Raw genomic sequence first — 13,483 nt, forward strand, 5'->3', positions numbered from 1 at the left:
GAGAAAAAGAGATAGGAACGAAATCAACCGGTGCAAAACTAAAACAAAAAAAAAAGATTCCTCAAAAAAGAACGAAGAAACCACGACATTGTCATCTATAAGTAGGATGTCAAAATTGGACAAGAAACGACGCAGACCAGATCAACCAAAGCTGCAGCCCTCTGATACACAGATCCGTGGGCAATGGCGTCCGATCTGCGACGGAAGGCCTTCTTCAACGACTGCACCGCGCGGCGGCCTTGACCTTCCTCGTCGATTCCACGACTGCCTCTCTCCTGCGAGATCAGAGGATCCTCCATTATCCGCCTCTCCGAAGCTCCCTCCGTTGACTGCCGAGATCTCTATTTAACTACCCTCCGCTGTCGGCAGCTCATATTTAACTGCCCTTTCCGTTGGATTTGGCGGGATGGTACGGCTGTAATTAAACCGGAAAATGTGGGCCCCACCTAAGATACTTAATAGTAATTGATTATTTCAATAAATTTAAAAGATACGGCCACCGTGGCCTGCCAGTCCACACCTATCCAATGGGATATCCATCGGATAAGACCATTACTATTATTATAATAATTATTATTATTATGCGCTTTAATAATATAAAGTGGATACATACAGTATAACGGATGTATCAATAATTGGCCAGCCAGTTCAGATCCATTCAATGGGATGGATACCCATAGGGACATAGAACAATAGTTCATAATTCACCCTGACATATTGTTGATACATATTTTGTACTTTGATAATATTAATGGTAATCATTTTACACCTTGTTAGTTAGAAAAAAAGTGTCATTTTGATAGGATAATTGATTAAGGGATCCGTGCAAGCAAAATTGAGAAATAATTAGGAATTTCTTTCTTTGTTGTGTATAGGCAGCAGATTGATGAATATATTCTCTTTTAAAAATCTTTCAGGATGATATGATAAGGCCTTCATCTGTCTACCTCTTCTCATTGACTTGTCCACCCAATTTTCCTCCGTTTCTCTGAGAGAAGATACTAAATTTGTTAACCGAGAAACACTTGTGTACAACCTTTTTAAAGAATATTTCAGATAGTGGATACTTTTATTGCAGCTTGCGGATAATGGGTCCACATGAATACAACAGTTTTTTTGAGTAAATAAAAAACAATTAGACCTATCAAATGTAGAAGGTTTTTCAAGGCTGGATGGTCCAGATGCATTAAAAGCCCAGTTCAAAATCATGGAAATCCAGCCACGGTGTTGTAAACATTGGCCATGTTCTCCATTGTGAGCATCATGTGTGGAAAGTTTTAAGAGATACCCTAATGGAATTTTAAATTGGCATATTGCATAATTTTTTATGAATGGTCCTGAGAGAATCTCTAGGGAATATAAGGATAAATCGCTAGGGGAGTCTTTTGGCCATTTGTGGGACGATTTTCTCTATGGGGTGATTATTATTACTACTATTTATACAGTCAAGTTAAAATTGTTGTTGCTTCCCTGTAATAAGTATTTTTGGGTTTATTTGAATAGGTATTAGTACAGTAGACCAGTGATGAGGACTTATAAATATTTTAATTTACACTTAATAAATATCTAACGCATAGATTTGATCAATCTAGGAAATGGTGGTAAAGGAATTGGAACGCATTGACATTTTTTTACAGGTTAAATCTAACTCCTTACTCTTGTATGGGGTATCCTCTTATCCCAAAGTTTCTACCACTACCTACCACTCAATTGTCTAAGACCAAAAGCCTAAGCCCATTAAGTGCCCTTTGTGAATCATCTTCCCGTTTTTGGACTCGAAAGCTTGAATAAGTTGGGATGTTATCTCCTCTCCCACCCAATCTCCCCATGCCTTATGAGATCTTTCTCAAGTTATGCTAAAAAATTACCAAGAAAATAACACAATCACAATAATTAAATTCAACAGAAACACAATATCATTTGAATATTTCCTCTTTTTTCATTTTACCCTAAATAATTTATTTGTAATTTCTCATGAAAATAAATTTTACATCAACCATTTTCAGAAACAAGTTAATCCTCAATATTAAGTACATATCACTTTTATTTCAATATAGCAATAAATTTTCAAAACAATATAAGGATGGTACAATATATTCAACAATGACTCTGATCCAGTTTCCTGTAATCACTGAATTTGTGTATCAATATCAATAACATCAAATTAATTTATATGCCTCAACTTAGTATAAAATATTTCTTAAGATTTTTTTGGTATCAGATATGTACTGAATATCTCCTCAATTTTTTCCTATTTCAAAATTATTCTCTCAAGTTATATCATTTATTTAGTTACTCTAAACTTGATCTACCTTTAAATTTCAATAAAATATAAATATCATGAAATGATAATTCAACTATCTTCCCCTTCTCAATATTGCTATATTTCATATTATTGTATTTATCAAATGAATCAATGTCCCTTAAAAATTCAATGTAATTATATGTAAATAAAAAGTAAAAGTAGATTTTAAGGAGATGCAATATAAATTAATAAAAACCTTTTACTCTCACTCTTTGAGATCACATTTATTTTGGATTTTCCCTGATTATTAGTTTAGCCATCACGAGCTATATCCAAATATATCAAAAAATAAAACCAACGGAGAGATACATAGACAAGGATAAATGGAGAGATTGAAATCCTAAAGGATATTAAGTTTGAGAGCCTAAGTTACAATTTTATCTAATTCTTAATAATAATCATTTTCTCCACATGTAAAAGTTAGTAAAATATAGTAAATAATAAGTTCTCCTCAATTTTACTTCCAATCTTTAAAATATATGATGTATTTTATTTGTAATAATATTTATTTTTATACAAAGATAATTTTATTTATAAAATTTTACCTTCAATTAAATAATTTTGGCCATTATTGAACAAACCATTCTTACTAGAGCTGAATTTGAATTTTTATGGATCAATCTACTGAGTAGTTGACGTTTTCATTTTCATGGCCTTTAGATCTTATATTCAAAGTCAACAGTTTTAATTGTTGAACTTTTGATCAGAATTTCAAAAAAAATCATACGCATGAAGATATAACCATATTTGAAAATTATTTTATCTAAGTCAAAATTCATCATCAAGGGTCAACCATTAATTTATTTTGAATATTCATCAAGAAACTAATATAGGATTTTAAAAAAATGTTTTCAACTTCAACCATAAGCCTTGTCACACATTCTCTAGTTGTGGTTGTATCGTCTTAACATTTGTCATCAGCTATCCCATTGGGTTGTATTAACATTTGTATCTAAGGGATCATATGACATATTCATCTGCTGTGTAAGTGAAAATGGAGGTCTTTGGCCATAAGTATTTTGACTTAGGATTATTCAATATGTTTAGGTTTAAACTAAATTATCCTGCTATAAATATTTGAAAAAAAACTCTACAGCTCATATTGATTATTTCAAATGAAAAAATATATTAGACTTTCGTATACTGGTCACACAATCTTTCTTGATTGGTGTAGATTCATAATAGTATTCCCTCAGGAGCCTTATGGAAGAATATTAAACTGAAACACTTTGAACAAAGCTGAAGTCAGGCATTTGAATAAAAATATGAATGTCTTTATTTTTTATTTTCATATTATTCCTTTAATGTACTATAAAGGATTTACATTTAAATAATAACACATATTTTTTCACATTATGCCAAGGCTGACAAAGATGAGTTATGTTTATTATACTTCATGCTCATATCCATATTGTACTGATAGCATTGTCATTCCATTGATGTTTTACCAAGATGGCATTATTTTGTAAGTTTTGATCATAGTGGATATACTAATCAGCGGTCTCAATGTTTTAATTTTTTTCCAAGTTATAATGACATTAATAAACGTTTAGAAGAATGACAAAAATGATACCATGTAAATTGATCATCACTAAAACGAAGAAAGACATGGGAGTGACCAAAATCAGAGAAGAATGAAAGCGCTGTAATTTCAAAAGGCATCATGCATTCTAAGAAAAAAAAATCCAAGGGAAAGAAATATTGGATCAGGGTGTTTAAGTCTCTTAATCTGATGAAGAAGCAGTAACTTATCTGAGGATAACACGTGAAAGTAGATATGATGATATCCTTGGCATTAGTTGTACCTTCCATGGTTTTATTATATTTTATAAAATAAATTGTTTATATTGTTGTATAGTATAAAAAATTAATAAAATTTTACATTATTTTAACCCAGTTTCCTTTATTCTAATATAGGTAAATTTAGGATCTTGAAATTAGATGAACACATTGGAATCAAATAAGATACAAATGTGATAATGAAGAATTGGACCCACCTATAGGAAGATGGGAGCAACAATAAAATATAAAATATAAATAAAACAAATAAATTATTTTAAGGTTTAATATTGATAATTAAGAACAATCCTAAGAGAGAGACTGAAACCTCATCCTATTAAGATATTGATGGTATAATTCAGTCATATCAACACTATGTCTTTTTTTCCAGGAACATATAAATCAATAATATCACCACTGTGCCTTTGTGTTTCCAATAACAAGTAGTTTAAATAAACAAGTGATATTAAATATTTGAGATAAAATTTAATAAATCAAGCATCAAAATCAGAATTATCTGTAGAACATGGTCTTGCTATTTAGCTTGAAGAGTCACTTCTGTGTGAATCCAAATATTAGGAGAGAAATAAAATATCACAACATGTAGAGGGAGATATTCAAAATAATAAATCCAATACTTTTTTTCTCAGTTTGTTCTTATGATGTTTTTATATTATTGAATTTAATTGAGTGAACTCTCCTAACCAGGTTGAAGTCTGATTCGGGAATAATTTCGTGGATGTGCAGCCAAGATAAAAACATACACCTCTGCATTGAGTAATCCTTATTTGAGATGCACCTTTAACTTATTGAATTGAATGACTTATTATCTACTCAAAACACATGAATAAGTATCCAGATTAATTTATCTAATCTTTCACCCTTGAATATAGAAAATATACACAAGTAATAAAACTTCTTGTTTTTAATAATTTAATTGGGGTAGTCAAGAAAATATTTATATGTCATTCATGTGTGATTTAATTAAGTATTTTTAAAGATGCTCGTTGGAATAATGGCATTCAATATAGATTAAAATAAAATTTCAAAATGCTATGCCAATGATTTTTATTATATTTAGAAAACACAAATTTACTATGAATGCAAAATAAATAAATTAAAACATTTTTACAGTGTGATATTATAATATCAGACCTAAAAAAGCATCCAGTTATTTGTTAACTTACACTCAGTAAGTAATTGTGTGGTAAAAATTTAATGGACTACCAGGCTGACCCATTTGATGATGAAATTATGGGTTTAAGATATAATTAATGATGATTATATTAGTAAAATTCATATATTTGGTTGATTCATATATTAAAAATATTTTTCTAGCTCTAATTTATTATTAAATGACTGCAAATATTTGGAACACTTAAGATATTAATTTAAATTTCATAAATATTTTTTTGGATGACCATAGAAAATAATGAAGTCACTCAATCAAAAGGATTTTCACTCATGCCTCCTCACATGACACTTAATCAGTGACCATTGCCTCATAAAAGTAATTCGCCAATGAAATTTGATCTTGATGTCCCTGAATTAGAAAAGGGACAAATATTCAAAATATTTCTGGTGTATCCAAATGGGTCTCAATTTCTGGTCTGTTGTTTCCTGGTTCGAATAATATTTTTTTATACTGGGAGAAGTATCCAAATACAATAAAATGTCACAAAAAACTTAAAATCATATGATTTTTCTATATTTATATGTTTCAAATACTTCTGTGGCCTTCATATTCATCATACAACGTCCTCATGCACTTATTTACAAAGAATAAACCTGAATTAAATCACTCCATTGAAAATATACATATCGATGTTCTTCCAACTCCATAAAGTTTATACTATCTTCGTCCACTGCTCTAGCGGTGTTTGATGTATGATTTTATTTATAGATATTCCTTTAATGTAAAACATCTTAGGTTATTTTTATAATTTTATAATATATTTTCTCACTTGATAAGATTTTATATTTACTTTTAACTTGGATTGTACCATGAGCCCTTTGTCCCATACTTTACTCCCATCTTAGAAAAAAACAACTTTTTTAATGAAAAGGCACTTCATGCATCAGTTCCATCCAATACATCCCTGGGTTTTGTTAGGGGATACTTACATCACTATTGCTTTTTCATCCAAATTTCTTTTTAAAATCGATTATGAAGGTCTGTTTGAGATGAAGTTTATATAGAGTTAATTTGATGGTAATTTACAAGCTGTATGATCATGACATCTTTCAATCCCAGTGCACTAAAAATAATACACCCCTTAGTTTTGTAAGATAACCTCAAAGCCTCAGAGAAATTTGATTTATTTTCATTTTGATGGTATCTTATGTCTTCAAGGATCTTTGAGGTTGTGTTCTTCATCTTCAAGCATTTGATTATCCCACTTAATTATGAAAATCTGTAGTGATTTATGATAAGTGAGTGATGAAAATGCTCACACCAGCCTATGTAACTTGACGATACATTTCCAACATTATCTTGATTTATAATTCCATTTAAGATAATTTGTGTGTAAAATTTAAGCTAATTTCTTCTGACGCAAAATTCCTTAAATTTAGTTTTGTCTTATTTATCTATTTTATAACTACACATTTTATTAATAGCCATGAATTGCCTCGACATGCATTGAAATATTTTCTTCTAGTTCCACATGATGGATACTATAGAGTAAATGGGTAACCTAAATTTACCTTTGGTTTCTATTTTTTGGTATATCCAATAATTAAAATTCTTATATTTTGGTGAAATGAATTGAAATTCGATTTTAAATCACATATGAACCATTTCAAGGGAAATTTCCCTGGTTAACCATTATGAACAAAATTAAAACGTTTCCTAACTCAAAGGCCTCCCAGACTGATAAATTTTAATTATTTCTTGATCGTATAAATGATAATTTGGACACAATCGACAACAAAACCTAAACTGGAGACAGATTTTTTTTGAGATAAAGTGTTGTTAGATGACAGAGAAAAACATTTTATATTTGGATCATACAAGTTTTTCCGTCAGAATTTTTAATGAAAATTTTAAAGAACTTATGGTTATTGAAATATATATATATATTCCAAAAAGGGCAACATAAGATAAGGAATGGAATTAATTTTTTTTTACATGTTCATGATGATTCCTTTATCTAGTCTTTAAGGAGGCTAGCTTCTTACCGTGCTATCCTCAGATGATGGTCTCCTAGATGATTTCACATTGTGCCCAACTAGGATTACACAAAGAACAAGATTTAGACATTATGAAACCATAAAATAGTGATACAGTGAAATCCTAGACATGTATGAAATATGGATGGAGGAAAAACATTAATTGGGATCATTTCTGATGGAAGCTAAGAGGGGGTGTGAATTAGCTTATCTACTTTTAATTTGCCTAAATTACTTTTAAAATTCCTTGGATTGTCGCTCACCTTCTTTCTCTCGAACACAAGATTTACTTGGTTCCTCGATCCGCTAGTGACCGAGTCAATCCAAGGCCCCCCTTCGAGTCCTAATTAGGACTCTTGATAACCTTACTAAGGATCCTCCCTTGTAAGGCACCCCAACCCAACTCACCGAGTTGCGTCTACAGAGGAGTCTTCCGATGGTACGTCACATCCTTGGGTGCACGAGCTTCACCCCCGAATCGCCTTCGGGTAGACCGTCACGAGCTCTTCCTCGTACGTCCACTTCCCTCGTCACCGTCACGTCCTTGGTGCCACCAACGTCACCTCCCTGCCTTCTCGATCTTCAACACCTGTTCAGATTAGTGGAAGAAACGATATACCGCTCCCCGCTCTCAATGATGTATGAATGATCAAATGCACTAAGATTCAAAATGTGATATCAAGATCAATTCTGCAAATCTGTCTCAGAAGTACTTTCAAGATCAACAAATCAATTCCTCTTAATCGCTTTCAAAAATAATATCAATCCCTTCACTATCCTTCACAAAATCTCATAAAAATCACCGCTAACTCAATGATTGTGGAGGAAACTATTACCCTATTCAGTAAATGAAAGAGTGATGAAAATGAAAAACTTCCCTTGAGAGTAGAGAAGCACAAGCACACTGATTGCAGGGGAAGAACTTCACAAGAGGGAGCACTTTCTTCTTCAAAGAGGAGCTCAAGAGAGATGGTTTTCCCAGTCAGGTTACTCAACCCTTGCTTTGAAGGGGTATTTATAGTGCTAGAGGGGTAGATTGTAATTTTCTGAGAATTTCAAAAAAAATTCGAGCTCAAAAGGAGCTGTAATTAATTTTTTATGATTTTTCAAAGTTTTATAGAAAGTTTCCTTAATTAAAAAATCAATTATAGTAATTAGTGCTAATTAAAGTAGTTAGGATTAATATAGGAATTCCAAAAGTTCGAAAAAATATGATTTTTAGAAATAAAAAATGAATTTTGGAAAGTCAACCGTCGGACCCGACCTTTGGAATAAATCGAATTTCCTAATTCGATTTATCGGGTCCAAAGTAAGTTAAATATAGAAATTTTATTTCTATATTAAAGTGCACACGTGGCGCACTGGTAAAGCACCACGTTGCCGGGGCGGAGGTCGCGGGTTCGACTCCTGCCCGCCCCGTTTTTTATTTTTATTTTATTTAAACTTTCTACTGCGGACCCGACCGCGGACTTAACTGGTTAAGTTCGCCCGTCGGGTCCGCCACTAAGGCTAATGGGCTCCGCCCATTTAGGCCTTATTGGGCCCTTTATAACCCAAAATAAATAAATAAAATGATTAAAAAACCATTTCTCATTCAATAAAAATTCTTTTAATTTCTTTATTTTTTGACATTTTAAAATATTTTTTAAAATATAAATCAATGTTTTAAAGACACTTTAAAACCTAAAACGCCCTTTATATTATTTAAAATTTTTTCAAAACATTTAAAAACATTTTCAGAATATTTTAAAAGCATTTTTAATTATACAGAAGATTTTAACAACTTTTATTAAAAATTATATTAATAGCTCTTAATATTTTAAAACAATTTTTTTTTGTTTTTTCTTTTTTAAAACATTCAAAAACCTTTAAAAACCTTTTAACTTCAAAGAACTTATTAATTTATAAAGTCATGATTACTGTTGTAATTTAATGTACATTAAAACACAAAAACCTCAACAATTTCATTTTTCTAAAATTTGGAGTGCCAATATTCATTATTTTGTCTTTAATAAACTACATCATTATCTTGTCTATATAAGGAATAACCTTTGGCGGAATATGTCTCCCAGAACTTTTCACAACTAAATATAGGTTATTCATAAAATATCTAAGTATTAACTTACATGTCTAACATGATAGAAGATATATTGATCGTTTACTTTTATTCATATTTGAGGCTATCCCTTTAATATTTTCTTGAGTGACCTCCTGATTCAGAATTGTGTCACCGTCTAACCAACTTTCAAGATACTCAAGTCAAAACCAATAGAAACATGGAAATACTGAACATATCAGAGTAGAAAGTTAAAAGTGAAAAATATGTCGTCCTTGACACCCATAATCTTCCCAAATTGCCTCCTTCGGATCTCCCCAAGATCTTCACATAATACATAATTTTTTTCTAAATAAGGTACATAAATTAAAGGTATCAATGATCTTAGTTCAGCTTAATTCAAGAACCTATGAATAGTCTTAGCTCATTCCTGCAATGCCAAAAATCTCTGAAAAATAGAATCATATAAATATTTTTATCCTTAAAAATTTTCATCTAAATGATAACATACAAATTATTGGGTTAATACTATCCAATTTACAAGTTTTATGCACTAAAATAGTTATATGTGTGTGTTATCAATCTTAAATAATTAAATCCATAAATTTAGAGTGATACTGCATTTTGTATTTTTATTTTACTTTAATGGTTCATCATAAATTGAAAAAATCTTGTTTGATTCACAACATGGTTTTCCTGATTTTTTTGACATTAAATTCATGAAGATATAATATTTCTAAGTCAAAAAAGAATGTTTATTTATACCTTTTGGTTTTATATTGATTTACGAAGGATTTTTAAAGTTTTATTATACCCGTGCCATGTGTCCCATAAGTGATTTTTTGTTATGATTAACACAGATAAGCATTATAAAACAGTGTCATTATGGAATTGAAAATTTTGATACCATAATGACCAATCATTGTCTGTGACATTTTTATTTTTAATCCGCAGGGATGACCTGTACCGATAGAAAACAAGAATTGCTTCAAATCACAATAAAATGATTTTCCAGTATTGAGAAAATAAATTAGAACATATAAATATTTAGATTGCATGTACTTGTAACATCTCCATTGGTTAAAAGCTAATGTGATGCTACTATGGCATGCAAAAATAGGTTGTCACGTCTCACAATCATTGGGAGTCTATTATCTGCTTGAATGCAAATGTCACGTGTTACCATGTCATTTAATAAAATATATAAAAAATTTGATGTGGCATACGACAACACACAGCCGCATCACACAATGGTTATAATTCAAAAGTGACATTTTATCTTTCTCTACATAGGGATATGTGGCGCTCACAAAAGTGGCGTTCATATAAGATAAATAGATTGCACCAATAATTAAAGAGTAATATTAGGATTTTAAACCTCCAATGGAAAATGAGGTAGCAACAACACTATTGACAAGGAGAAAGAAAAATTGGAAGGCCAGAATTTTTGAAACTCTGGGGGTTGACACGTGACAATGTAGAAGGCCAATGGAGCTGAAATTTTGAGGTAGCTTTGTCTTTAGTCCCTCTTTTCATCCATCTCTGATATTTACTTTAATGCATGGATCATTGTGAAATCATCCTTAAACTTGGTTTCTATATTTGTGGGCTGATTAATACATAATGAGTTTCTGAGATCAATTACACATGTTCTTGGTGGTCTAGGTGTTTGAGCAGAGGTACTAGGGAAGAAGAGGTGCTTACTTGTAGTGATCCTGGGGAATCTACAATAAGCATATTTTCCTTACATTGGTTCCTTTTTGCATCAAGTTTAGGTTAAATCCCTTTCATCATTTTCTACCATCAAAATACATTTTTATGCTTTTCAATCATGCCCTACCCCTTTTACGTTGCCATATCTCTGTCATTCTACTTATGATTTTCATTCTCTAATCACATCTCCATCTATTTATCTATCTACTTACTTTCTCGTATTGATGCCATCACTGATTTCTCACTCTAATTAATTCTTCTAATATTTAACTATCCACTATAACCATCTTCATTTTATTGCCACCCTCTCATCTTTTGTCATCTCTCAACCCCATATTTTAATATATATATTTTATATCATGTAATCAATTATTTTTTAAGGAATATCTCATCCTTAACTAGTGTTCAACATAGAGACAATCTGTATTCATAACAATCTAATTTATTAAACACAAAAACCATTAATGAAAAAAACCCAAGAATTGGGTTTATTAATCTGCATCCATCTCTGTCACCACCGGAAACAATAAGCTCTCATCAATTATCCCTGATTTGTTACTCTCTAGTGCATATCCACCATCATCTTTGGTAATATTCTATAAAATGGCAATTATAATTTTAAACTTCATTCATGGATGTATTTTCAATCAAAGGTATTGCAAATAATGAACAAAGACCATAGTTTTACAGCTAGAATTACTTATAAGTGTTAGACAAGTGAGAAGAGATATTAAGATGATAAAACTATTCTATGATATTATTATAGAGACTATTGGTAGATACAGATTAATATTATATAAAGAAATATGCAAAGATGGAAATGTAGAAGATATGGAGATAGGGAGAGAAGAAAGGGAAAAATAAATAAAATAAAATAACAGACACTATATGTTCAGACAAATGCAAAAATAGAGAGGAGGTACTTTTATAGGTTTTTATGCAGAAACTATATTTTTATTAGGTAATTATTAGCTGAAGAAAAAGCAGAATGAGATGGTTGTATTATCTGAGAATATAGATAAATTTTCGTGATTTTTATCGAACTAAAATTACAATGAAAATAATGAAATATAATCCGAAATGTATTCGTAAACTGTCTGATGCAACACCCATAAGAGAAATTGTAAACATTTTTTGAGATCTTGTTCTTAATCACTTGAGCTTTTTAATCTCTTATTTTTTAGAATCATATGACTCAAACTGACATGTATTTTAGAGTCAACTCACTATTTTTTGCACCGTAGTGAAGGGTTGAAAACACCTTCAGACCTCTTACAGCTGATGATGTCTCCCTTCAGGTAAGTCAACAAATCTCCTCTCTTCTATCGCTTTCTTGTCCTCTTTCCTTCAATTCAAACAGGCTATCGCCTCTCAAACTAGAAAGATCTATGAAGAGTGAAAAGAACAGTATAATCTCCAGTATTTTAAATTTCAAGAAGAATTTCCAATTCTAGGAAAAAATCCTCGGAAGGGTGATAGAACTCAGGTTCAATTGAATGGGTGTCAGCTTTTTTCACCAACAAAGGATGTCAATTTATGGTATTTTTACTTCATCTTTGAGTGGGATTTATACATTCCTATGACCAGAAAAAGTGTTTTGGTGATAGGGACAATGACTAAGTTCACAAATAGATGGCTTTGCTCCTAGTCCTTTGATTTGCAATTTAAAGAGTTCAATGGCTGCGGTTAAAACACAAGAATGAACCCATATGGCTCTGCTGATCCTTGATTTCCCGTCAATGCTATCGGAGACATGGGCCTCTCTTGGCCATCTTGTCTTTTTTAAGAATATTGGAGGATTGATATCCAAATATTGGATTTTGAAAAAAAAATCAATTATGATTCACACTTTTGACCTTGTTGTTAATCATCCTGTCGTCAAAAGACACAACCCGTGGCATATGATCCATTCTCTCCTATTTTTTCCCTAGACCTACCCACAATTTGACTGAAATTTCCATAATGTTTAATCTCATATGCAAAGATGTGGAGGCTGAAAAACATTTGTAGATACTAAACTTAATTACTTGTAATTTGAAACAGAAACCTCTCTCCTACATCTATGGGATCCTTCAGATTTAGACAATGTGTGGACCTCTACATCCTATTGGTTGTGCTTACATGACACACATGCTTGAAACTGGATTTGCGCACTATGGCGGGATAAGTTGATTTCATATGCTTCCTTGAGCCCTATCCCCTTTGGGAATGATTGACATACTTTTTTTGTGCTGCTTGAGAAACTGTGTCATTGGCTTTGGGTTGCTTCAATGCTGCCACAGCTGTTTTATGATTGTTGCCCCTCCTTTTTATTTTTATTTCAACTAAAACTCTGAAAGACTCAAGAGTAATATTCTTCCTGCATATACATGATCTTGAAACTCAATTATAAAAAAAAAAATTAAAGTTTATTTAAGGAAGTTCTGAAATTATTTAAGTGTTGAGACTTCATGCAAAAC

The 13,483-nt window shown here is 31.3% G+C and overlaps 1 protein-coding gene across 2 annotated transcripts in view; it reads right to left on the reverse strand.

Moving 5' to 3' along the window:
• The window catches only part of TPC1 (two-pore channel 1), a 42,043-nt gene extending 41,691 nt beyond the window's left edge, over positions 1–352 (reverse strand). The window contains exon 1 of one of the 2 annotated variants that reach the window (XM_078582775.1): positions 138–352. In XM_078582775.1, coding sequence (XP_078438901.1) covers positions 138–299 — 162 coding nt within the window. In that variant the 5' untranslated portion in view covers positions 300–352. The remainder of the gene's footprint in view (positions 1–137) is intronic. The other variant, XM_078582774.1, reaches the window with a different exon arrangement.
• Between the last annotated feature and the right edge of the window lie 13,131 nt (positions 353–13,483).

This window comes from Wolffia australiana, chromosome 11 (genome assembly GCF_029677425.1).
Source record: "Wolffia australiana isolate 7733 chromosome 11, ASM2967742v1".
Taxonomy (NCBI): Eukaryota; Viridiplantae; Streptophyta; class Magnoliopsida; order Alismatales; family Araceae; genus Wolffia; species Wolffia australiana.